This window comes from Nicotiana tabacum, chromosome 23 (genome assembly GCF_000715075.1).
Source record: "Nicotiana tabacum cultivar K326 chromosome 23, ASM71507v2, whole genome shotgun sequence".
Classification (NCBI taxonomy): domain Eukaryota; kingdom Viridiplantae; phylum Streptophyta; class Magnoliopsida; order Solanales; family Solanaceae; genus Nicotiana; species Nicotiana tabacum.
Genome location: NC_134102.1, coordinates 133,176,648 through 133,199,683, shown reverse-complemented (window position 1 = coordinate 133,199,683; position 23,036 = coordinate 133,176,648). Strand labels below are relative to the sequence as shown.

The 23,036-nt window shown below is 37.4% G+C and overlaps 2 protein-coding genes and 1 long non-coding RNA gene across 10 annotated transcripts; all 3 read left to right on the top strand.

Annotated features, from left to right (window-relative positions):
• The first annotated feature begins 153 nt into the window (after nucleotides 1-153).
• LOC107772243 (uncharacterized) lies at nucleotides 154-13,374 on the top strand. 8 transcript variants are annotated; one of them, XR_012706181.1, is made up of 10 exons: nucleotides 157-171; nucleotides 3,305-3,408; nucleotides 3,541-3,604; nucleotides 3,842-3,936; nucleotides 4,036-4,167; nucleotides 4,260-4,441; nucleotides 10,078-10,215; nucleotides 12,418-12,538; nucleotides 12,633-12,904; nucleotides 12,993-13,374. It is a non-coding gene; the product is annotated as an uncharacterized LOC107772243 (long non-coding RNA). The 8 variants fall into 8 exon arrangements; XR_012706179.1 differs by lacking the exon at nucleotides 157-171 and adding an exon at nucleotides 192-978 and having other exon boundaries at nucleotides 3,541-3,668; XR_012706178.1 differs by lacking the exon at nucleotides 157-171 and adding an exon at nucleotides 193-978.
• Nucleotides 13,375-15,279: 1,905 nt separating this feature from the next.
• On the top strand, nucleotides 15,280-15,648 carry LOC142177395 (uncharacterized). Its single transcript, XM_075245881.1, has one exon. It carries the CDS (start codon nucleotides 15,280-15,282, stop codon nucleotides 15,646-15,648), a length of 369 nt encoding a protein of 122 aa, XP_075101982.1.
• Nucleotides 15,649-19,198: 3,550 nt separating this feature from the next.
• On the top strand, nucleotides 19,199-19,687 carry LOC142177394 (serine/threonine-protein phosphatase 7 long form homolog). Its single transcript, XM_075245880.1, has one exon. It carries the CDS (start codon nucleotides 19,199-19,201, stop codon nucleotides 19,685-19,687), a length of 489 nt encoding a protein of 162 aa, XP_075101981.1.
• Nucleotides 19,688-23,036: the final 3,349 nt, after the last annotated feature.

Below are 23,036 nucleotides of genomic sequence, written 5' to 3'. Positions count from 1 at the left end.
GGCCTTATTTTCAATGTCATCCCATTGCCATCGTGACAACGTTTTCTTTGAAGAATGTCCTTCATAAGCATGAATTATCGGGTCGGTTGGCTAACTGGATAATCGAAGTAAGTGAATTCCAAATAGAATATAAACCCATGACTGCGATCAAGTCACAAGGCTAAGTTCCAGGTATGATCTTCTAAACTCTTCTTTTCTGCTCTCTGAATCGCCATTTTTTCTTCTTTCTTCTTTTTCTGTTGTTGCTTCTTCCCTAATTGCTTTTCTCTGCTCTCCACAATTTGAAACGACATCCACCTTATTTCGCAATCAATCCATTAGATCCATCGGTGAATCCTTTAATCAAAGGGGACTTTAGTGTAGAGTCGAAGGACTCATGCCTTAACAGTGTCCTTTGACGAATCTCTAAGTTAACGTCAAACACCGATTTGACTTAAGAATTTTAATTGTATAATTCACCGTTGCTAGTCCTTTTGGTTTTAGTGTTGTGTTTATAGTTGTTGCTTTTGACATTTTACACTACAAGAAAAAACCTTATTAGGGACTAGCATTTAGCCTAAAAGTGTACTTACAGGGATGAGAATTTTTATTGGTCTTTAACACGCAATTTAATCTTCTAAATACATGACCACACTTATTCTGGTCTATACAAAAGTTAATATCTGGTCTCTAATAGTGCTTGATTTCAGCGGGATAGGAGCACCAAACTGATGAAAACCAAAGTAAAAAAAAATGCTCCAACAAATTTCACGGTAATCCCTCCAAATTCACTTTCACCCTAACATCCCTCCAAAATACTTTCACAAAATGCCTAAACTTCATCCCTAAGAGGCGAAACTAAAAAGTAGGCCATGGCGCTGCTAAACTTCATCAAAATTCAGAAGGTTGCAAAGAACTCAGAAGGTTGGTGTCGAAAATTCATCTCTCTCCAAGCGACTCCACACAAAGTATACCATTAGATTATCCGCCTAATCAAGAGTAAGTTTAATTTCTTTCTCTTTAATCTGTTCTGTTTCTTTTTTCTTCTTCGTGCTTTTTTTCCCCGATTGAATCAGAAATTGAAAAAAGGGTTCTACAATTTTTTGTTTCATTAGTTGTTTTCTGCAATTGGTTGTTTTGAATACTGGTGTGAGTGATAAAAGTGAGATTATTGGGTTTTAAATTGGGGCTCATAGGTCAAGGAGGAGCAATTTATACAAAAGAGGGGTTGTTTGGTTGCTTGTAAAATCATCCCGACATCAGAGAATGTGAGACACCCCAAAACTGAAATTTCACCAAAAATAGGTATTTGTTGCTCGTATTAGGACTGCAATATAATTTATAATTTGGTTCAACATATCCCAACATTCAGTCATGGAATAGATTCTGCTTTTTTTTTCTTTCAAGCAAATGGGGCTCAAATCTTAGTAATGATAAGGCAAAGAGAAGCCAACCACGCAAAGGCTGCAAACACCGGTCATACCGGCTTGCCACGCCAAGATACAGGTTGGTTAATCGCTCAATGCCCGAATTGGTTAGCCCAGATATAGAAACACCATCGTCACTGCCTCTTCATGTACTTTCCATCAATACCGAAAAAACAAAGCACGCACTCACACACAAGAAAGACAGCGATGTCAGTATATATATTTTTTCTTGTAGAGTTTCGTCTATGCGATAGTTTAATCCTTTGCGATTTGCATTATACAATTCATCTGGAGACTTTTTTGAAGGTTCATGAAAATTTTGTAGGATGTCTTTGTGGTTTTTCGTATGAGGTGATGAGTTGGTTGAATTCTTTTTCTTACTATTAGGTGCTCTAGTTCAGTTTCTTTACTCTGATTGTTATGGGTTCTTTAAATTATATAGTCAACTTATTACCTTTGGTAAGTCTAATCAATATTTTAAAAAATTAGATGAAGAAGAAACAGTGATGTAAATTAGCTTTGTTAAAGTATTTTCCATGTCAAACAAATTTTCTAATGAAAACATTCCATTGAGTTCATCCACTGAATTTATTTAGTCAATAGCACTCTAGTTAGAGTGATGGACTCACTCGTCGAAGCAATTCGTTGTCAACGCTTGCATTTATTCTATCGGGAACTACTTCCTCCAAAATAAGGTCAATGTTTTGAGCATTATAATATAGACTCTATTTTGATTCTAGTTATAATGTAAGTTTTATTTTGATTGGAAAAGAATATTTTGATGGAGAGGAAAATATAGTTCTTCACTAAATTAATAAATCTCGGTGCCGGTTTTTGATTATGTTGAAGAAAAATAGCATTTCTGAATCGTTGCCTTAACAGTCGGAGGACCCATGCCTTAACTGATTTCCTTTGACCAATCTCTGAGTTAACATCAAACGTCTAATTTTAATTGTATAATTCATCGTTGCAAGTCCTTTTGGTTTTAGTGTTGTGTTTATAGTTGTTGCTTTTGACATTTTAATCAGCCCATCCTTGCCAGTGGTGTTAGTGTTGTGTTTGTAGTTGTTTGCTCTATTTAGGTGTTTTCCGGTACTACTGTTAACTCTTTTCTTCTATCTTTCAGTTTTAGGGTTACATTAATTCATAGAGAAGAAAAGGATCTCTATTTATTCAAACTAACTTGGATAGGAATGAGGAAGGTGAAATCTTTTTCCTTTTTCCCGGATTGTTTTTTTAAAAAAAAAGTATTTGTCATGAAAATTTATAAGTTTTCAGAAATTCTTTTTTCAAACTAATAAAATTGTAATATTTTTGTTAAGTAAAACATATGTCAAAACATAATTTCAAATTTCATAGTACCTTTTTTTCAACTTAACTCAAAAACTATTTTTTTTTAAATAAAATAAAAATCATCCAAATGCCTGCTACTTTGCACTCTTTTCTTTCGCTGCTTTCAAAGGGTTTTTCAGAAGATCTTCTTTCTTCTTCAACGCTAAGTTCCAGGTATGATCTTCTTCTTCTTCCCTTTCTTCTCTGCTCTTCTGCTCTGAATCGCTGCCTTAACAGTCGGAGGACCCACGCCTTACCAGTTTTCCTTTGACGAATCTCTAAGTTAACGTCAAATGTCGAATTTTAATTGTATAATTCATCGTTGCAAGCCCTTTTGGTTTTAGTGTTGTGTTTATAGTTGTTGTTTTTGACATTTTAATCAGTTTATCCCTGCCATTGGTGTTAGTGTTGTGTTTGTAGTTGTTTTCTCCGTTTTAGGTATTTTCCGATACTACTGTTAACTCTTTGCTTCTATATTTCAGTTTTAGGGTTACATTGATTCAATTATCTTCCTCCCTTCCCTTCCCTTCCCTTCCCAATAATACTACCTATTTTACTTCTTGCAGTTTTCACTTTTTAAAGGATTTTTACTAAGATGCCTATGGTAACACGTGGTGCTGCGAAGCGTCTTCGGAAACTGTCTAAAGATCCCGAGGCGGATTACGATGGGGTGGTTTTTTTTGTATATTGTTATGTTTCTTCTTATTTAATCAGTACATTGTGCATGCCCATTTAGATTTTTGATGGGTAAAACTTAGAATACTGGATCCGTATTTTAGTCTTTTGTGTTCTTTGAAACCAGGTAGATTGACCCTAAGCGGTCAGATCCGGTGTGTTTTAGACCCCTCATGTTGTATAGACTGAAGGTGTGTTGATTAGCAAGCTGATTGTATTTTGATTCCAATGATAGTCTGGATGTGGTTTTGAATGGTAACTGATTTGTTGGTTTTACAGTTAAATGTTCGATCAATAATTTATGCTCTTAAGAATTTTGATTCTGATTCGATGAAGTTGTTGGCGATCAAACAACGCCAAAAATTGTTCCATTACGGTATGACTATGACTATGACGCATATCACTTACGTTCAAATTTTTTTTCACAGGTATAATTACTGCTCTAGAAGATGCTCGAGACTCTGGTGAACTTGTTCCTCTACTTAAGGAAATTCTAGGGAGAGAGGATTCATCAGAGCTCAAGGTAGATAGTGATGTGTTGATCACCTTTTTGTGCCTCTTATTTAGTGTCTTGTGGTTGTAGCTTCACATTTGCTTTATTCTTATGGTTTTGTGGTCACAGTCTAAAGCTGCTAAGGCTGTCATAGACAGTATTCCTCAATTGTTGGAGCTAACTGATTTGGTGATTGAGAATAAGCTGGTGGAAGCTCTTCTAAAGCTTCTGCATTTTCCATATGGTAATGTTTGTGAGCAGGTATGTTTTAAAATTGGTAGACCCCTATGCTGTATAGACTGAAGCTATGTTTATTAGCAGACTGATTATTTTTTCCTTCCAAATATGGGCAGTGGAGAAACTGGGAAAGGTTGCTCAATCCGTTGTAGGTCGTGATTATGCTCTAATTGAGTGTGGGGCTTTGGATGATTTTATGGAAATTTTGAACAACATTAACGAGATTTCAATGCTGAGAAAAACCACGTGGACTATATCAAAATTTTGTGGAGGCAGGCCAAAACCGCCTTTTGAGAAGGTCGATTAATTATTGTTGATTTTTTTTTTTGCATCTGCAACTATTTGATGCTAAACATTACTGATTACAATTCAATTGTCAGGTGAAACCAGCATTCCCAACTCGTCGTAACTGTTAGTTTATAGATATGTATAGTGTAGTCTTGTCCCACATTGGAAGAGGAGTAATATCTCCTTGTAGTGTATAGCTATAAATAGGGACATCTTGTATTGTATTTATCATCCAATATCAATAACATATTTTCTCCCGTGCCTTCTCACATGGTATCAGATCATTAGTGAGAAACAATCGTTGTGCGTCATTCCAGCGTTAACCGGGAAGAAAGAACTTAGTCTTCGTGCATTTTTTCCAGTAACCTAAGGCTTGTCTAAGTGAAAGTCATTTTTATCGGTGTTGTGCTAAAACCAACACCACCACGAGGTAGATCATCCTCCGATGACCAACCCCTAAAATTATATCCGATAGAAAAGCCGCCACGCTCCTCAACGCGCCGGCAACAACTTTTCCGGCGAGGGTTCCGACCACTTTTCGGGCATTTTTTCACGAAGCTTCTTCGGGACAATGTGCTCTCCTCAAAATTCTAAGCCTACCCATCTAGTTCAAATCAAATTCCGACCATTTTTATATTTTTCCGCCGTGAACAGTGAACTTTCCTGCCATTTTTTGAAAACATTTCTTCAGGACAGCTTGCTCACAAAGGAATTCCGAGTCTATCCATCCTGGTTACAACAAATTCCAACAACTTTGGAATTTTTCGGCGAGCTACAGTGTTTCCGGCGTGAACAGTGGTTTCGGCACAGAACAATATTCAGTTTTCCTACTGTAAACAGTGTTTTTCAAGCTATTTCTCAGTTTTCTCACAAGAGTTACTTATTTTCACTATTTGAAGTTAACCCTACTACTACAAATTGTAGCGACATGGGAACCGATGCTTTGAATAGTCGGATGATTTCTTTAGCAGAGTATATTGAGTTCCTTCAGTATAAAGCATGTATGAAGATATCTTCTGAGATAGCTTCTGTTGTTCAAACAGGTTATAGCGTGACTTGTTTCTCCCATTCTTCATCCTCTGAGTCTTGGGTCATTGATTCAGGTGCATCAGATCATATTTCTGGTAACGAATCTTTTTTCACTACTATTTCGTATTCTCAATCTCTTCCAAAAGTCACAATGCCCAATGGGTCTCAAACCATGGCAATTGCAATAGGTCAAGCAAGCCCACTTCTTTCCTTACCTTTAGATTCAGTCCTTTATGTTCCCAATAGTCCTTTTAATCTCATAGTTGTTAGTCGCTTAGCCAAATCACTTAAATGCGCTGTTTTATTTCTTGATGACTATGTTTTTATACAGGAACGCAGTACGGGACGGATTATTGGTACCTAGCATGAATCAAACGGACTTTATTACATTATCCTTGCTAAATCACATGGACTCACATCTTGTCTTCCTTCTACAACTTGTCCTGTTACTGATTCACCAGATTTATTACATAAACGGTTGGGACATCCCAGTTTGTCAAAACTTCAGAAAATGGAATCTGGTTTATCTCACTTGTCAGCTCTAGAGTGTGAGTCATGTTAGTTCGGTAAGCATACCCGCTCCCATTTCCCTCGGCATCCTGATAATCGAGCAGAGTCACCTTTTACTTTAGTCCATTCAGATGTTTGGGGTCCTAGTCGGGTCAGTTCCACCTTGGGATTCCGCTACTTTGTCAGTTTCATTGATGATTATTCCAGGTGCACTTGGATATTTTTGATAAAAAATCAATCTGAGCTGTTTTCTATTTTCCAGACCTTCCACGCTGAAATTCAAAATCAATTTGGGATTTCTATTCGCACATTTCGTAGTGATAATGCCCGAGAGTATTTATCTTTCCCATTTCAGCAGTTTATGAAATCTCATGGGATTATTCATCAAACATCCTGTCCGTACACATCTCAACAAAATGGGGTAGCTGAAAGAAAGAATAGACATCTTATTGAAACTGCTCGTACCTTACTCATACAATCTCATGCTCCGTTGCATTTTTGGGGGGATGCAGTTCTTACATCTTGCTATCTTATTAATCGTGTGCCATCTTCAGCTATCCAGAACCAAGTTCTATTCTCTTTCATGTTTCCCAACTTACCTTTGTTCTCTCTTCCACCCCGTATCTTTGGAAGCACTTGTTTTGTCCATAACCTTACTCCAGGAACGGATAAGTTAGCTCCTCGTGCTCTTAAGTGCATATTTTTGGATTTCTCGAGAACAAAAAAGGGTATCGATGTTACTCTCCTGACCTCCAGCGGTACCTTATGTCCGCTGATGTTACCTTCTTTGAAACCCAATCATATTTCACAGGTTCAGGTCATCACTTAGATATTTCTAAGGTACTACCAGTTTCATCTTTTGGAGATTCAGTCAATCCAGCTCCACCACCTATAGCTCTAGTTCCACCACCTACAACTCTGGTTGTAGCTCCACCACCTATAGATCTAGTTCCTTCACATAATCCAGTTCAACCTTCTGCAGCTCCACCACTCTTGACTTATCATTGCGTGTACATCCAGCATCAGGCCCAGGTGATTCACGACCCGCATCAGATTCTGCACCTATTGCGGACTTGTCTCCTCTTAGTCAACCAATTGAACTCCGCAAAGGTGTATGATCCACACTTAATCCTAATCCCTACTATGTCGGTTTAAGTTATCATCGTTTATCGTCACCTCATTATGCTTTTATATCTTCTTTGTTCAATGTTTCTATCCCTAAGTCTATAGGTGAGGCACTATCTCATCCAGGATGGCGACATGCTATGATTTACGAGATGTCTGCTTTACATGCAAGTGGCACTTGGGAGCTTGTTACTCTTCCTGCAAGTAAGTCTACGGTTGGTTGTCGTTGGGTTTATGCAGTCAAAGTCGGCCCGGATGGCCAAGTTGATCGGCTTAAGGCTCGTCTTGTTGCAAAAGGATATACTCAGATTTTTGGGCTTGATTATAGTGATACTTTCTCTCCCGTGGCTAAAGTAGCATCTGTTCGTCTATTTTTGTCCATGGTTACTGTACGTCATTGGCCTCTTTATCAGTTAGACATTAAGAATGCTTTTCTCCACGGTGATCTTGAGGAAGAAGTTTATATGGAGCAACCACCTGATTTTGTTGCTCAGGTGGAGTTTAATGGTTGTGTGTGTAGATTGCGTAGGTCGCTATATGGTTTGAAACAGTCCCCTCGAGCTTGGTTTGGTAAGTTCAGCACAATTATTTAGGAGTTCGGCATGACTCGTAGTGAGGCTGATCACTTTGTGTTTTATCGGCATTCTGCTCCTAATCTGTGTATTTATCTAGTGGTTTATGTTGATGATATTGTTATTAATGGTAATGATCAGGATGGTATTACTAATCTGAAGCAACATCTCTTCCAGCACTTCCAGACTAAGGATCTGGGCAGATTGAAGTATTTTCTAGGTATTGAGGTCGCTTAGTCTAGCTCAGGTATTGTTATTTCACAGCGGAAGTATGCCTTAGACATTCTTGAGGAAACTGGAATGATGGGTTGCAGACCTATTGACTCTCCTATAGATTTGAATGCTAAGCTTCTGCCTGGACAGGGGGAGCCTCTTAGAGACCCTACGAGATATAGGAGGTTGGTTGGCAAATTGAATTACCTCACAGTGACTAGACCTGGCATTTCTTTTCCGGTGGGTGTTGTAAGTCAGTTTATGGATTCTCCCTGTGATAGTCACCGGGATGTAGTTGTTCACATTCTTCGATATATAAAGTCAGCTCCAGGCAAAGGATTACTATTCGAGGATCGAGGCCACGAGCAGATTGTTGGGTACACAGATGCTGATTGGGCAGAATCACCTTTTGATAGACGTTCTACGTCTGGATATTATGTTTTAGTAGGAGGTAATTTGGTCTCATGGAAGAGCAAGAAACATAATGTAGTTGCTCGATCTAGCGCCGAAGCCGAATATCGGGCCATGGCTATGGCGACGTGTGAGTTAGTTTGGGTCAAGCAGTTGCTCAAGGAGTTGAAGTTCGTAGAAATCGGCAAGATGGAACTAGTGTGTGATAACCAAGCTGCTCTTCATATTGCGTCAAATCCGGTGTTTCATGAGAGGACTAAACACATTGAGATCGACTGCCACTTTGTCAGAGAAAAAATACTTTCAGGAGATATTGTTACAAAGTTTGTAAAGTCGAATGATCAACTAGCAGATATTTTCACTAAGTCTCTTACTGGTTCTCGTATTAGTTACATGTGTAACAAGCTCGGTACATATGATGTGTATGCACCGGCTTGAGGGGGAGTGTTAGTTTATAGATATGTATAGTGTAGTCTTGTCCCACATTGGAAGAGGAGTAATATCTCCTTGTAGTGTATAGCTATAAATAGGGACCTCTTGTATTGTATTTATCATCCAATATCAATAACATATTTTCTCCCGTGCCTTCTCACATGGTATCAGAGCATTAGTGAGAAAAGATCGCTGTGCGTCATTCCAGCGTTAATTACCTTTCTGGTGGTGTAGATATGACCTCCAATGGATATTGCTCTAGATTAAAATTCATTCCTCATCCTGGTGTGAGCCGTAGTGATATGATTAAGGCCTTCTTTCAGGCTGATGTTCTTCCGATGCTACTTGATCTCTTCAATTGATTGGAATATTTTTATTTTCCTCATTTAACCTACCTTTTCCTATCTAACTTACGATTGTATATGATATATACGTCAATTGATGTTTTAGAGAACACTTACGTTCCGTAATCCCCCCTGCCATCCGTACAGTTATACGTATTAGCAAGCTGGGAGATGAGCACCAGAGAGAGGTACGTGGGTATAAGGAACTTTCGTGGTTGAACCAAAACACTTTGATGAACTAACCAATGAAAAAAGGAACAAACTAAAATAAATAAAGTGATTGAAAGGTAGAAACATCTTAAACAACATGTAGTGAGATTATAATTTAGCATGTTCCTGATTCAACGTCAAATTTGATTTGTTTACCGCCTAATTTCTAATAGCCTCCGAAGAACCCACCCATTTGGTAAAGATGTCCACCACAATATTTTTAAAAAGTCTTCTTACAGTAAGATTGTTCGACTGAAGGTGTAAAAATAGGTTATTTGTCATCTTCAAGTCATGGGCAAGTCCACCTCCCAGCTCCAGTGCTGGCCATCTAGGCTGCATTCATTTTTTTGCCTACATTGTTTTTTAGTTTTTTATAACTGATATTCACTAACTTGGCCTTTTTAGATCTTGGGACAAAATTTCTATGTATGTAAGCTGGTAATAAGAAACTTTTTCTTGATTAAAAGAAGAAAGAAAAGAAAGAAGAAAAACTTGGAGTTGTCTAGATTTAGGTTGAAAAGCATCTTCAACACTCAAAAATTGTGCTTGTAAACTTCAAAATGGGGCCTTACTTTCCTAGATATCTCTAGGCATTGTCCATTTTGAGCTCAAAATGATGAAAAACATATCCCACAATTGAGCAGTAATTTTTCAATGTAGAAATTGGTGGTTTGTGTCCTCCGGTTGCTCTTCGCATAGAGAGCATTTGCTCTCAATGGGCATTCCTCTTATTTGCAAATTAGACTGTGTGGGACATGTATTTTTTCCTACTAACCAAGTGTAGATCTGAATTTTGTAAGATGTTGATCGGAGCCCGGAGCATTGCTAAACGTAACGTCCTTGATTGCCTGTTGGACTTGCTAAAGAGTGGAATAGAGGAGGAGATGGTCTGCGCATCTATAGCATACATTACTATTGGGAGCACGCAACGGGCAAATGTATGTCGTCTGGATTTAAAAGGATAACTAAATATATTCAGCTCTTGCATACATTGTCTGCATGTCTTCTAAGGTGCAAATTTTACAAATGTTGGGTGGTCAAATAGGGAGTTCTTTGCATTTTATATCCTTGACCTATCAGTTACTTTTTGATTCACTACTAATCCTTTTTTATTTTACGATTTACCCCTTAATACATTCATATATTTGCAAAATTGTGAACGAGTTCAGTTTTCAAGGTGCAAAATAGGAACTTTTTTTTGTCAATTATAAAATAAAGGTAGAGAAAGAAAGAAGTTGCCCGGAGGAATGAAATTGAAATTTTAACCTTAAACTGGAACTGTGGATGAATGTGTTAAAACTAAAATCATGAATCCTTGTGGTTGGTGTTAGAATTTCTGAACTTCGTGATACCGGTGATAAAGTAATGGATCACTTATTCAATCAAATTTAATTTATCCTTAATCTTTATAATACCAACTGTTGTTGAGATGTTCCAAGGGATAATCGCAATAACATTTGAGATGTTTTCCTACCTTCTTCAAGTTTCACTCTACGGGGTCGTTTGGTACAATGGTGGGATATCCGATGGGATTGGCTAATCCCACCTTTTTAGCATAAAATTTATCCCCTGATTAGCTAATCCCTACAATCAAACATGGGACAAATTTAATCCCAATTTATATACATGGATATCCCACCTTATCCTATGAGCCAAACGACCCCTAAAATCTATTCTATCTTCATAAAAAACTCCTTTTTAAAATAAAAATTATTTAATTTCTGTTTTGCTCTTGAAAAATAAGATCTTTCATGATTTTAAAAAGAAGGGGGACGTAGCAGGTTTTGTTCGTGTTATTGCCTAAATGAGTGCGTATAGTCCTTTTGCTAACGGAGACTAACAGTCCAAACAAAATGTTTACTACTGAGAATGGCAGTTTGGGTATTACAGCTACACTACTTTTAGCTTAGGATGCTACTTTTCCGGATTGGTTGTACATAGCAAGTTATTTTGTTTTAAAAGTGTACAGATTCACGTGGCAAGCAAGATGATCACGTTAATTTCACAATAAAACACCACTTTCCTTTTGCTAATCTTAGAAGAGTGTGCCCTCTCTCGCTCTAGATCTATCTTTATCTCTCTTCGAATCAAATGCAGCTAATCCGATGAAATCTCAAGAGGAAAGTTAAGCTTGTTTTTGAATTGGTTGTCCTTGAATTTGGGCTATTCATTGTTTTTAAATTGCTTTAATTTTGGGGTTATATTTATCTGACATGTGGGTAATTTGTTTCTTAGAATCTTCACTAACTGATTGTTTAATTGTTGCTGAAATTCATTGCCTGTTCGTGTCAGTGTTCTACAAGTTTTCATTTTTAAAGTGTCCATTTCCAAGCTTTGCTATTTTTTTGGTTATAAAGATTGATTATTTCTATGCTGAAAGATTTGTTTTTTTTTTGTTAGAACTCTTTCTTTTTCTGCTCTAGTTTGGATTAAGTCAAGGCATTGTCTAGTGAAACTCTTATTAGCCATAAAACCTTTCCATTTTTAACTGCCGAGTGGATGTCATTGAGCTGATACAGTGAATACTGCTTAGCTAGAAGAAAGAACTGGTAGAGTTAAGCATGGCGTTAGGATACAATCATCAATGGATCAGAATTAACTCGGATCGTAATGGAAGAAGAGAGGAGGGCTTGTATATGGTTGTGAGGGAAGATAACCATAGAAAGAGCTCTAATTGTTTCCTCTTCGTATAATTAGGTCTTTTTAAAAGTGTTCTAGCTGTAATACCCAAAAGCTGTTCGCAGTAGTAAACATTTTGTTTGGACTGTTAGTCTCTGTTAGAAAAACGAATATAAGCACTCATTTTGTTTACTTAAAGGTTAAATGTGCTACCCCAAATTAACACAGGGAGTAAAACTGATATTCCTCCCTAAAAGAAATGAATTGATCAAGGGGTAATTCATAAAAAATAAAAGGATAAGGGTATGAGTAAAAAGCAGTGCATACATTAGGGATGTAAAAACCAAAGAACTCTCAATTAGGTGAATATGAGAGTGAAATAGTTGGTCTAATAGTTAGAAATAGAAATGGAAATAGAGTTGTAAAAAAAAAAAAAAATCTTTTAGTGATCGACTTTTTAGTTGATGAAACCTTCTCTACATAGCCATTTATCTAAATAGTTGTTTGTAATGTTTGAGCAGGCTGTATTTGATGTTGGATTAATAGAACCTCTACGCACACTGGTACAACTAAAAAAATGGGTATTGCTGCTGCTGCACTTTCAATTGCTATTAACGGTACCAGTGACATTGCGTACACCAAGTATGTAACCTCTTTTTCTCGGTAAATCATCCCTCTTGTATACTGATTATTTTACTAACTCTGGTGTTTTTTTTCCTCGTGCTTTTGGCTTTAGAGACTTGGTGGATTGCTGCATAGATCCTCTATGTGATTATCTTGGCTTCTCTGTGGTCATGCAATTTGCACCATCAGTCTAAAAGGAGTAGAAAGCATATTGAAGTTTGGAAAGCGTATTGAAGAGGAATATGGCGGCACTGGTGGTTATACTAAGCGGATCGAAGAGGCTAGGGGTTTGGAAAAGCTTGAATACTGTCTAATACTAAAATTCGATATGAGGTTGTTCCAATATTGGGTACATATTGGTTTTCACTAGGACGTTATGCTGAGGTGACTTTGACATACTTTTCATCTTCATACTTTCCATCTTCATATGACTTAACCTTTTCTTAACATACTTTCCATCTTCATATGACAGATGTTGTGTATGATTGAGGTTCAGATCTCTGACGACGGAAAATGTGAGGACCCAATGTGGTATTAGTGATGTCTTAAAGGATTAACCTGTTCATGACCTATTTTCCATCTTTATATGACAGAGATGGCGTATAGTGGAAAGGGATAACTTTTTGACAAATTTCTCCATTATTATATTTATACATTTCTACTTCTGCCTTCTTATAAATGAAAACTAGTCACCTCATGATAAACATGCTTACCAACTGCAAGGGTACCATTGGAATTTAAATTTTTTGTTTTGTGCTCTAAGGATTCGTATTCTTGCAGCATTCATGTGTTTTGCTTTGGCTTGAATGGACGAAAAACTCAATTTATTTGCATTTAATGCCTTTCGTCTTCCAGCCTTGGGGTCTGTTTTTATGCTACTTTATCTTTGTATTGCTGTAGTTTCTCTTAGTTTTCCTTAGAAGAATTATCCCAAATAGCCGCTCATCCAACCGCTCAAACTAAAAAATAGTCGGTGAAGGTATCCGCTGAGTCCGTTTTGGTAAATCCCCCTGCGGCACGTACTACAATGCCACAGACATCAAGACATGCTTTCCCTGTGCTGTTATGATTAGTTAATCTGCTACTCGCTTTGCTTCAATTTATGTGACAATTTAAAACGGAATGGAGTAAGAAAAACATGAAGACTGGAAAAACTTGTGGCTCTAAACATGTCATTTATGTGGTTATCATAGTTCTGGTGTACAAAGGCAGACTCAGGATTTGAGCGCAATGGGGGCACCGCTATCTTTAACACAGATATGTCAGCTAATAACGACAAAATTTGGCGCGCTAACTCCTCGAAAATTTCATGAATATGAGTCAGAGACCGAAAGGATGTTCAAAAATATAAAAAACTTAGTCAAATAAGATCAAGATTAAAGGTCTATTAAGCAATCCATGCAGAGTCTCAATCACTGTCGTTGAATCGATAGATGTTTGCTACTTTGCTGAAGTGATCTTTGTAAGCAGAAGGGTTTTTAGAGTTTTTTATTACTATTTTGGGAAAATATTTGGTGAATTACTTATTTTTATGCATGTCAAGAAAATGATAATGCTTATAAACTTAGATATAAGGATAAAGAAGATGATTGACTTCTTGCTAATGGAATATCTTATCCCCCCTTCTAAGTTCTATGTACTATTACTAAATTATTGTTCATTAACTTAGAAAAGATAAAGAAAAATAAATTGAAAACTAAATACAAGATACTACACTATGTTGAATTCTAATAGGTTATGTGCTCTGTTATGTTTTAATGATCTAACAAACTTAATAATAAGAACTAGATGGGGAACCTATTATACATCCTCAAAGTGCTCAAAAATAACAAGTCTCAAGTCGGGCACAAGTTCCAACAATCAGAGTCAAAGAAACGACAGAGGGAACAGATGGACATCAATTCTCTTGCTGACTATACCAGTCAACTCCCCAAAGTTGTAAAGTCGCTGCAACTGTTCCTCTGCACACACGCAACGGTGCAAATAGTGCAACAGTCACTTTATGGGAAATACCTTGTACCGGATAATTGCTTGCATCATCCAAGTTTTATCACTTGTATATTATCAACATGATGCAAGGGAAAACAAGTCACTTGAACACTTAGGAAAATTATCAAGCTTCTCTCTCAGTGTGCTCCCATCTGCAAGTGACTTCCGGCTTTCAAGAACGAACAACAACAGAACAAGGACCAGTTTCAGGTACTGCATTACTATATGTCCTTCGTGGTGTTGTACCTTTGTTAGAGCAATCCACTTGTAATTCCTACTTAGCTTAGCTGGAAGCATTGTGTAGGAAATCTGTTGTAAAATCATAAACCTTATGTTTGTGTCTTGGCTAGAGTTGGGCGAGTTGTGAGCTTTGTAATAGAGTTATTACAAGTGAGTGGGGGATTAAGAGTTTAATTCCTAGGTTACAAAATTTTGTATCTGAAGTTTGCTCAGTAGTGAAGTTGAAATCCTACAAGTGTAGGTCGTGGTTTTTAATCCCGTGAGCTGGGAGTTTTCCACGTAAAGCTTTGACGTGTCATTTACTTATCTTTATTTGTGTCTGTTGTGTGGGAACTGATAGAGAATCAGGTTCTCTATACAGTTTGGTGGACTCCTAGGTTTCTATCAATTGGTATCATAGCAGGTTCTTTCTATCAGGCTAACATGTATAAAGGATCCTCATGACTGCTCCACCAAATTTTGAAGAAGGTCAATCTACCTATAGGTCACCAAAGTTCAATGGACAATACTACGAATAGTGGAATACAAGGATGCGTGATTTTATCATGGCTGAAGATTTAGAGCTCTGGGATGTTATCTACAATGGACCCTTCGTCCCTATGAAGAGCATTGATGAACCAGCAGTGATAGCTCCCAAGACAAGGAAGGAGTATAATGATGCTGACCGCAAAGCTATAGAGAAGAACTTTCGAGCAAAAAAGATCCTTGTCTGTAGTATTAGACCAGACGAATACAACATGATCTTTGCATGTCAATCAGCCAAGGAGATCTGGGAAGCTCTCCAAATAGCGCACGAAGGAACAACTCAAGTCAAGCAGACGAAGATTGACATACTCACCACTGAGTATGAATTCTTCAGGATGAAGGATGATGAGTCCATTCAGGATATGCACACTTGATTCACCTCCATCATCAATGAGCTTCACTCTTTGGGAGAAATCATTTCAAGGAACAAACTTGTCAGGAAAATACTTAGTATACTACCTAGTTCTTGGGAAAGCAAGGTCAATACTATCACAAAGGCAAAGGATCTGCAAAAATTGACCATTGATGAACTCATTGGAAATCTGAAGACGTATGAAATGAAGAAAAAGAAGGACCATGAAAGAAGAGAACCTAAGAGGGATAAGAACATGTTCCTCAAGGCTGACAATAATGAGTCAAGTGGTGAAGATGCTGACATGGCCTATCTAACAAAAATGATTCCAGAAAATGGTGTGCAGAAATGGAGGCATTCCAAAAAGGGGTAGCTCCAGCAGATCAAAAGGCTATGACTTGTGTCATAAATGTGGAAAGCTCGGACATTTCATCAAAGGTTGTCCTTTGCACAAGCAATATCATTACAAGCATAACACAGACAAAGCAGCCAAGAGAAACCCGGTTCCTGACAGAAGATTCAAGAGAAAAGATATTAATAACAATATTGTGAAACAAGCTTTTGCTGCATGGGGAGATTCCTCCAGTGAACCAGAAGGAGATGATGAACAAGGTGATACCTCAATGATAACCATTGAAAGCAAAGAAACAAGTCTATAAATCTTTTTGATTTCAGTTAGTTGGAGTTTTGGAATTTCGTTTTTTTTCTAGCAACAAACAGGTTGTTTCTTTGTTCTGTTATTGCATGTTGTACATCCTCCTCAAGTTTTCAAGGACTTTAATTATCTTTTGATTCTCCTTAGGGGTCGTTTGGTATGATGGATAAACAAAATTTCAGGATAAAAATTTAGTATTGCCTTATCTCTTGTTTGGTTACTAATCCTGGGATAAGTTATCCCAGGATTAAAAATAATACCAGAATAATTTATACCTGTCAGATTGTGGAATAATAATCTCAGGATAAGTTCTTCCAGGATAAAACAATAAAATTGATAATCTCAGGATGAATACAACATACCAAACAATCAATAAGAAATAATATAAGAATAACTAATCTCAATATAATTAATCTCAGTATAACGAACTGTAGCATAACTTGTCTTCAAACCAAACGATTCCTTAGAGTTCCCCTTGCTTTTATGTGTAGATTCTGATGATGTAGGAAATTAGATTTTGTATGATTCTGGAAATGACTTATTTGTCTTATTTCAATGCATCTAACTGGTGGTCTTTAGACATCATCATGAATTTAGAAGATAGCATTTCAGATTGCATCTAAATACCACTTTTTGAAATTTAAAACTCATCTTCAAAATTTCAGTTAAATGTATAACCAAACAATATTTTGAAGATGAGTAGAATCTTTTATTTGATCTTAATTTGATGTATATGTTACAATGCCTTCGTATGAAGGAAGATTGGGGTTACGGCAGATAAGTAGAACAAGCCAAAATCGGAAAGAAGAGTATGAGGGGCAACGACTCACTGATAATAAGAAGAACTCACATTCTCGTCCTGACAGATGACCAACTTGTTAAGGCATCTTTCTAAATGACCATCCTCTCCCAGTCTAGATCTTTTCTCTTTTTTTAGGGACAAGTTCATTTTCATTCTCTCGATATGGCTAGGTGTGAAGCAACTTCACGATCCAATGAATTCCCTAAAATCAGACGGAAAAAAGGACAATTTTATGGACAAATGGGTCTTTGTTCTGTTTTCAAAAATAAAATCCTATTCAAACGCTGGATAAAATAATCTCTAATTTTATATCCGGATTATTTTTCTGCCCCTATAACCAAACAAAATGTAGCCACCATTTCTAGTTTCAGTTCAAATCTCCTTACAGCTTTCTGCAAAGCTCAGTTGAGGAAATCCGAAAACCTGACCATTCTTATGATCACAGCCGATGAATACTCTAGAGCCCGGAACAAAAGTGTGGTATTTTTGGACTCAAGCAACCAAAATAGGTAAAAACAAAGACTGGGCACCATAATATATATAGCGCGGTTATTCACCGCGCTATACCTTAACAACACGTTTGTCCGTTAAAGTATAGCACGGTGAATAATCGCGCTATAGTATATACCGCGCTATAGTATAGGGTGATATAAATGAGCGCTATACCTATATAAAAAAGCATGCCCTTCTTCTTCCCCACCACACCAACCAGTAACCCCCCCCCCCCCCCCAATTTCCCCTTTACAGCGGTCCCCACCCCTCCATTTTTAAAGAAAACAAACTCAGTTGGAGCCCACCGATCCCACAAAAAGTGTAGATTCTCAGTATTGTAGCAAGCTAACATCATATCTAAGGCGTTATCGCGTAGTGGGTTGCTCGTTTCGGCTCCAAATCATCAAATCTTCAACTTTCCAAAAAATTAAAATCGAGGTATTCCGACTTATTTTTTGTTAAAACTCATGTATAAAAAATGCCTATTAGTTATTTTTTACTGTGTTCTATGTTATTTCGTGATTGTTTTGCTATTTAATTAATTTATTATTTTTTATCCAGATTATATTATTAGTGTGCTAAACAAATGAGTAAAATAGAGAATTGTTATTTTATGAATAATTAATGTTTTTAGTTGTGTTATACAAAATGATAATTAATTATTCTTTATTGTGGTATATGTATTTTCGTGATTGTTTTGTGATTAAATCAATTTATTATTTTTTATTCGGATTAGATTAGTTATGTGCTAAAAGATTAGTAAAATAGATAAATTGTTATTTTAGGAATAATTAATCTTATTTAAATGTTATTGTTGTACATATATTAATATGTGACTTTAATGTTGTTTAGTTCCCTGTAGTGTTATGTTGTGCCCGTAATTTTAATGTAGTGCCCGTTGCAATGTAGTGCCCTTTAGCGTAGTAAAATGTAGTGCCCTTTAGCGTAGTATCTTTGTAGTTATTGAAATTAATCATTTAATTATCTGTTAAACCCAAAAATATCTGAAAAAAGATAATAGTTCAAACACAAACTCTCTCGAATTCTAGTCAACAAACGTAAGAAAATAACATTAAAAAATAACAATAATAATTAACTAACATATAAAATAATAAACTAACATATAAAATAATAAACTAATATATAAAATGATAAACCAACATATAAAATAATAAAATAACATATAAAATGATAAACCAACATATAAAATAAGAAAACAAACATATAAAATAACAAACTAACATATAAAATAAGAAACAAACATATAAAATAAGAAACTAACATATAAAATAATAAACAAACATATAAAATAGTCAAACTAACATATAAAATAATAAAGTAACATATAAAATATAAAAAAACATATAAAATAGTTAAACTAACATATAAAATAATAAAGTAACATATAAAATAATAAACTAACATATAAAATGATAAACCAACATATAAAATAATGAATTAACATATAAAATTATAATATAGAAAATGTATCAACCTAATTAACAATATATTAAAAATATCGAATAAATTTTAATATTAAAGATATTGCAATATATTTAAAGATGTTAAGCAATTAAAAACAAAAGTACTTTAATTAATATTGTTCAATTTACAATCATCGTCATGGAGGTTCCGCATGTGCATCCCGGACCTGCATCGCTAGAGCTACTGTTGCTACAGGCCGAGCATAGGTCTTCATACGTATGGGATGGGCAGTGTTTGTCCCAGACATTCTGCGCTAGACATATAGACGATATGTGGGAGTTCATTAGGGCCCACCCACTCCATCCCTATATAGTTAGACGCTTTCAGGATACTGGTTTCTACAGGATAATAGAGATCGGTCGGTTGCAGTTCAACTGGGCGTTGATAACGGCTATGATAGAGCGGTGGCGACCAGAGACGCACACGTTTCATCTACCCATAGGCGAGGCTACCATCACGCTTGAGGACGTGGAGGTTCTTTTTGGTCTGCCAGTTGATGGACTACCTGTAGCATACTTGCATGCTCTTAGAGAATATACGGGATTGCAATACCTGCAGATGTTGCAGCGAATCACCGGTTTCCAAAAAGCGGAGGAGACTGCATTGAACGGGGCCAGTCGTTTGTAGTTGACGACCGTCCGGCAGCATCTGGAGGCGATAGATGCGGAAATTACGGATGATTCACCGGCGGAGGAGACTGCATTGAGTGGTGCCACTCATTTGCAATTGACGCCCATCCGGCGGCATATGGAGGCGATGGATGTGGACATTGCAGATGATTCACTGGCAGAGGTTATCGACCGGTACACGAGATTGTTGATGTTGCTGATGTTTGGTGGTGTATTGTTCGCGAACACTTCGGGAAACCTAGTCAGCTTGAGATTTCTTCATCATCTTGAGCGGCTAGATGATTTACCTAGTTACAACTGGGGTGCAGCTGTTCTAGGTTACCTGTATAGACAGATGTGCTGGGCGAGTATGGGCACCCAGAGAGACGTTGCCGGATTTTTGCCGCCGTTGCATGTGAAAACATAGTCAATTCTTTTCATGATTATAACATACATAGTAAAATAATAACTTAAATTTTACGTCCACGATGTATATTAGGTTTGGGCCTGGGAGCGGTTCTTGCAGTTCCAACCACCTCTAACACCCATCGCTCCAGATGTAGCACCTCCACCGTTTCTCCCTTTAGCTAGGAGGTGGGTTGATATACGAGGCTACGGATGCGAGGTCAAAGCTCGACATCATCTCCCCTATACAGGGATTTGTTGGATTTGCTTGAAAGCACACAGGTACATGTATACTTAAGTTTACTTGGCCTGGCTTTATATATGTTGCGTTTACTCACTGTAACGACCCGGCCGGTCGTTTTGAGAGTTAGAGCCTCGAACCCATATTAACTGCTTTCCCCATATCTATTTCTGCTATTGTGAATTGCCAGGATGATTTGGTTTTGAGTTTCGGAGTATTTTGGGACACTTAGTCCCTAAATGAGAGCTTAAGTCTTAGAATTTGGATTGTAGTCGTAACTATGTGAAGACGGTTCTGAAATGGAATTTCGTCTGTTCCGTTAGCTCCGTTAGGTGATTTTGGATTTAGGGGTGTGTTCGGATTGTGTTTTGGAGGTCCGTAGCTTATTTAGGCTTGAATTGGCGAAAAATCAAATTTTTTGGCGGTTTCGGTCGATAGTGGAAATTTTGATATCGAGCTCAGAATAGATTTCTGAAAGTGGTTGTAGGTTCGTAGTATCATTTGTGACCTGTGTGTAAAATTTGAGGTAATTCGGACTAGATTTGACGTGGTTCGGCGTCGTTTGTAGAATTTGAAACAATTCTAAGTTCTTAGGTTTGAATCTGTGCTTAATTCATGATTTTTGGTTTTGTTCGATGTGGTTTGAAGGCTCAACTAAGTTCGTATAGTGTTATAGGATTGATTGGTAGGTTTGGTTGAGGTCCCGGGGGCCTCGGGTGAGTTTTGAGTGCTTAACGGATCAAAAGTTGGATTTGTGTCACTGCTGAAGTCTTCAGGCATCTGTCATTTTCGCACCTGCGGTGGAGAGACCACAGGTGCATGATCTCACGTGTGGAGAGGCAAGCGCAGAAGCGTATTTGGGATGTGTGGTCAAGGTTCGCAGGTGCGAAGGGAAATGCCGCATCTGCGATGCCCGCAGATGCGCTAAATGACCCGCAGGCGTGGAGGAGATTGCAGAAGCGGACAATAGTCTGCAGGCGCGCACTCGCATGTGCGGCCCTTTTTCCGCAGAAGCGGACCCAGCCCTCTTAAGTCGTTTCCACACCTGCGAAGGAAATTCCGCAGGTGCGGCGTTGCAGGTACGACCCAAGGTCCGCAGATGCGGAATAACTGGGCAGAAAAGGGGCAGATTCGAGGGTTTGAAGTTCACTTCACAAATTTGATTGAGAGCTTGGTAGAAGGCGGAATTTGGAGAGATTTTTGGAGGAAGTTTTTTGGTAATGATTCTTAACTCCCTTATGGTTATATTCCACTAATCTATGCTTGAATTCATCGTTTAAATTCGGATTTGGGGTGAAAATTGAGAAAAGTTCTTAGGCCGAATTTTGGGGTTTTGACCGAGCTTTTGGTGTCGGATTTTAGTAAATTTGATATGGTTAGACTCGTGAGTGAATGAGCTTTAATATTTTATGAATTTTACCTGATTTCGAGAAGTGGGCCCCACGGGTGATTTTTGAGTTAAATTTCGGAATTATCGTTAAATATTGATTTCGTTAATTGGATGAGTCTATTATTGTTGTATTTATGATACGTAATTTCTTTTGGCTAGATTTGGGCCATTCAGAGCCGGATATTCGTGAGAAAGGCATTGTGACCGATTAATTAAGCTTGACTCGAGGTAAGTGGCTTGCCTAACTTTGTGTGGGGGAAAACCCCTTAAGATTTGGAACTATTGCGATATGTGAGCGCCGTGTACGTGAAATGACGAGTACGTACACGAGCTAGTTTTGGTAAAACCCGATTTTCTTACCGAGCAACAACATGTTTTCCTGTTACTTTGAGTTATACCATTTTAATGAGTACTAATCTATTTTCATTCTTAATTGAATTATTCCAATATGTATAGCTATCATGTTTAGTCTAATACAACGTGTTTACGTGTCTTAATTGTTTATGTGAATTATGTGCAGCATGCTTAGTGAATTTCCCGCTTCTTCCCTGACTGGTACTTAGTCTAAACTGTAAGAATTTCGTGATGTAGTTGTATTTCTATCATTCACGCTGCATATTTACTTTGGGACTACGGAACGGTATTCCGGGAGATACCCATGTACTGCACATTTACTTTAGGACTATAAAATGGTATTCCGGGAGATCCCCTGCACATTTACTTTGGGACTACGGAATGGTATTCCGGGAGATCCCCCTGCACATTTACTTTGGGACTACGGAATAGTATTTCGGGAGATCCCCCTGCTCATTTATATTTGAGACTACGAGACGGTATCTCGGGAGATCCCCTGTTGTGTTTTTGTGTGCTGAGCTGTTACCTTCTATGATTTCATTGTTGTTAAATTTCAGCCTTTATTTTATTGCGGTATTACACTTTATATTATTTTATTATATATTTACCAGTAGGGACCTGACCCGACCTCGTCACTACTCGATCGAGGTTAGGCTTGGCACTTACTGTGTACCAATTGTGGTATACTCATGCTACTCTCTGCATATGTTTTTCGTGTGTAGATCTAGGTGCACCTTATTAGCCGCACTATCAGTGAGCCGGGACAGCTTTGGAGACTTCAAGGTATATCTTCCGCGTTCGCAGACCTCGGAGCCCCTTTCTACTCTTTCTCATGTCCATTATCTTCTGTATTCTTCCTTGTTAGATTCTTATGTATAGAGACACTAGATTTTTCCTTCTGTAGTTTGTGATTCACGATGTTTCGGGTTTTAGGATTTGTTGTGTATTTTTGAATAATTGGTTAAATTTATATTTTTA

Coding starts and splice junctions, on each gene's coding strand:
- LOC142177395 (XM_075245881.1), top strand. CDS start 15,280: ATGCGTGATTTTATCATGGCTGAAGATTTAGAGCTCTGGGATGTTATC.
- LOC142177394 (XM_075245880.1), top strand. CDS start 19,199: ATGGAGGTTCCGCATGTGCATCCCGGACCTGCATCGCTAGAGCTACTG.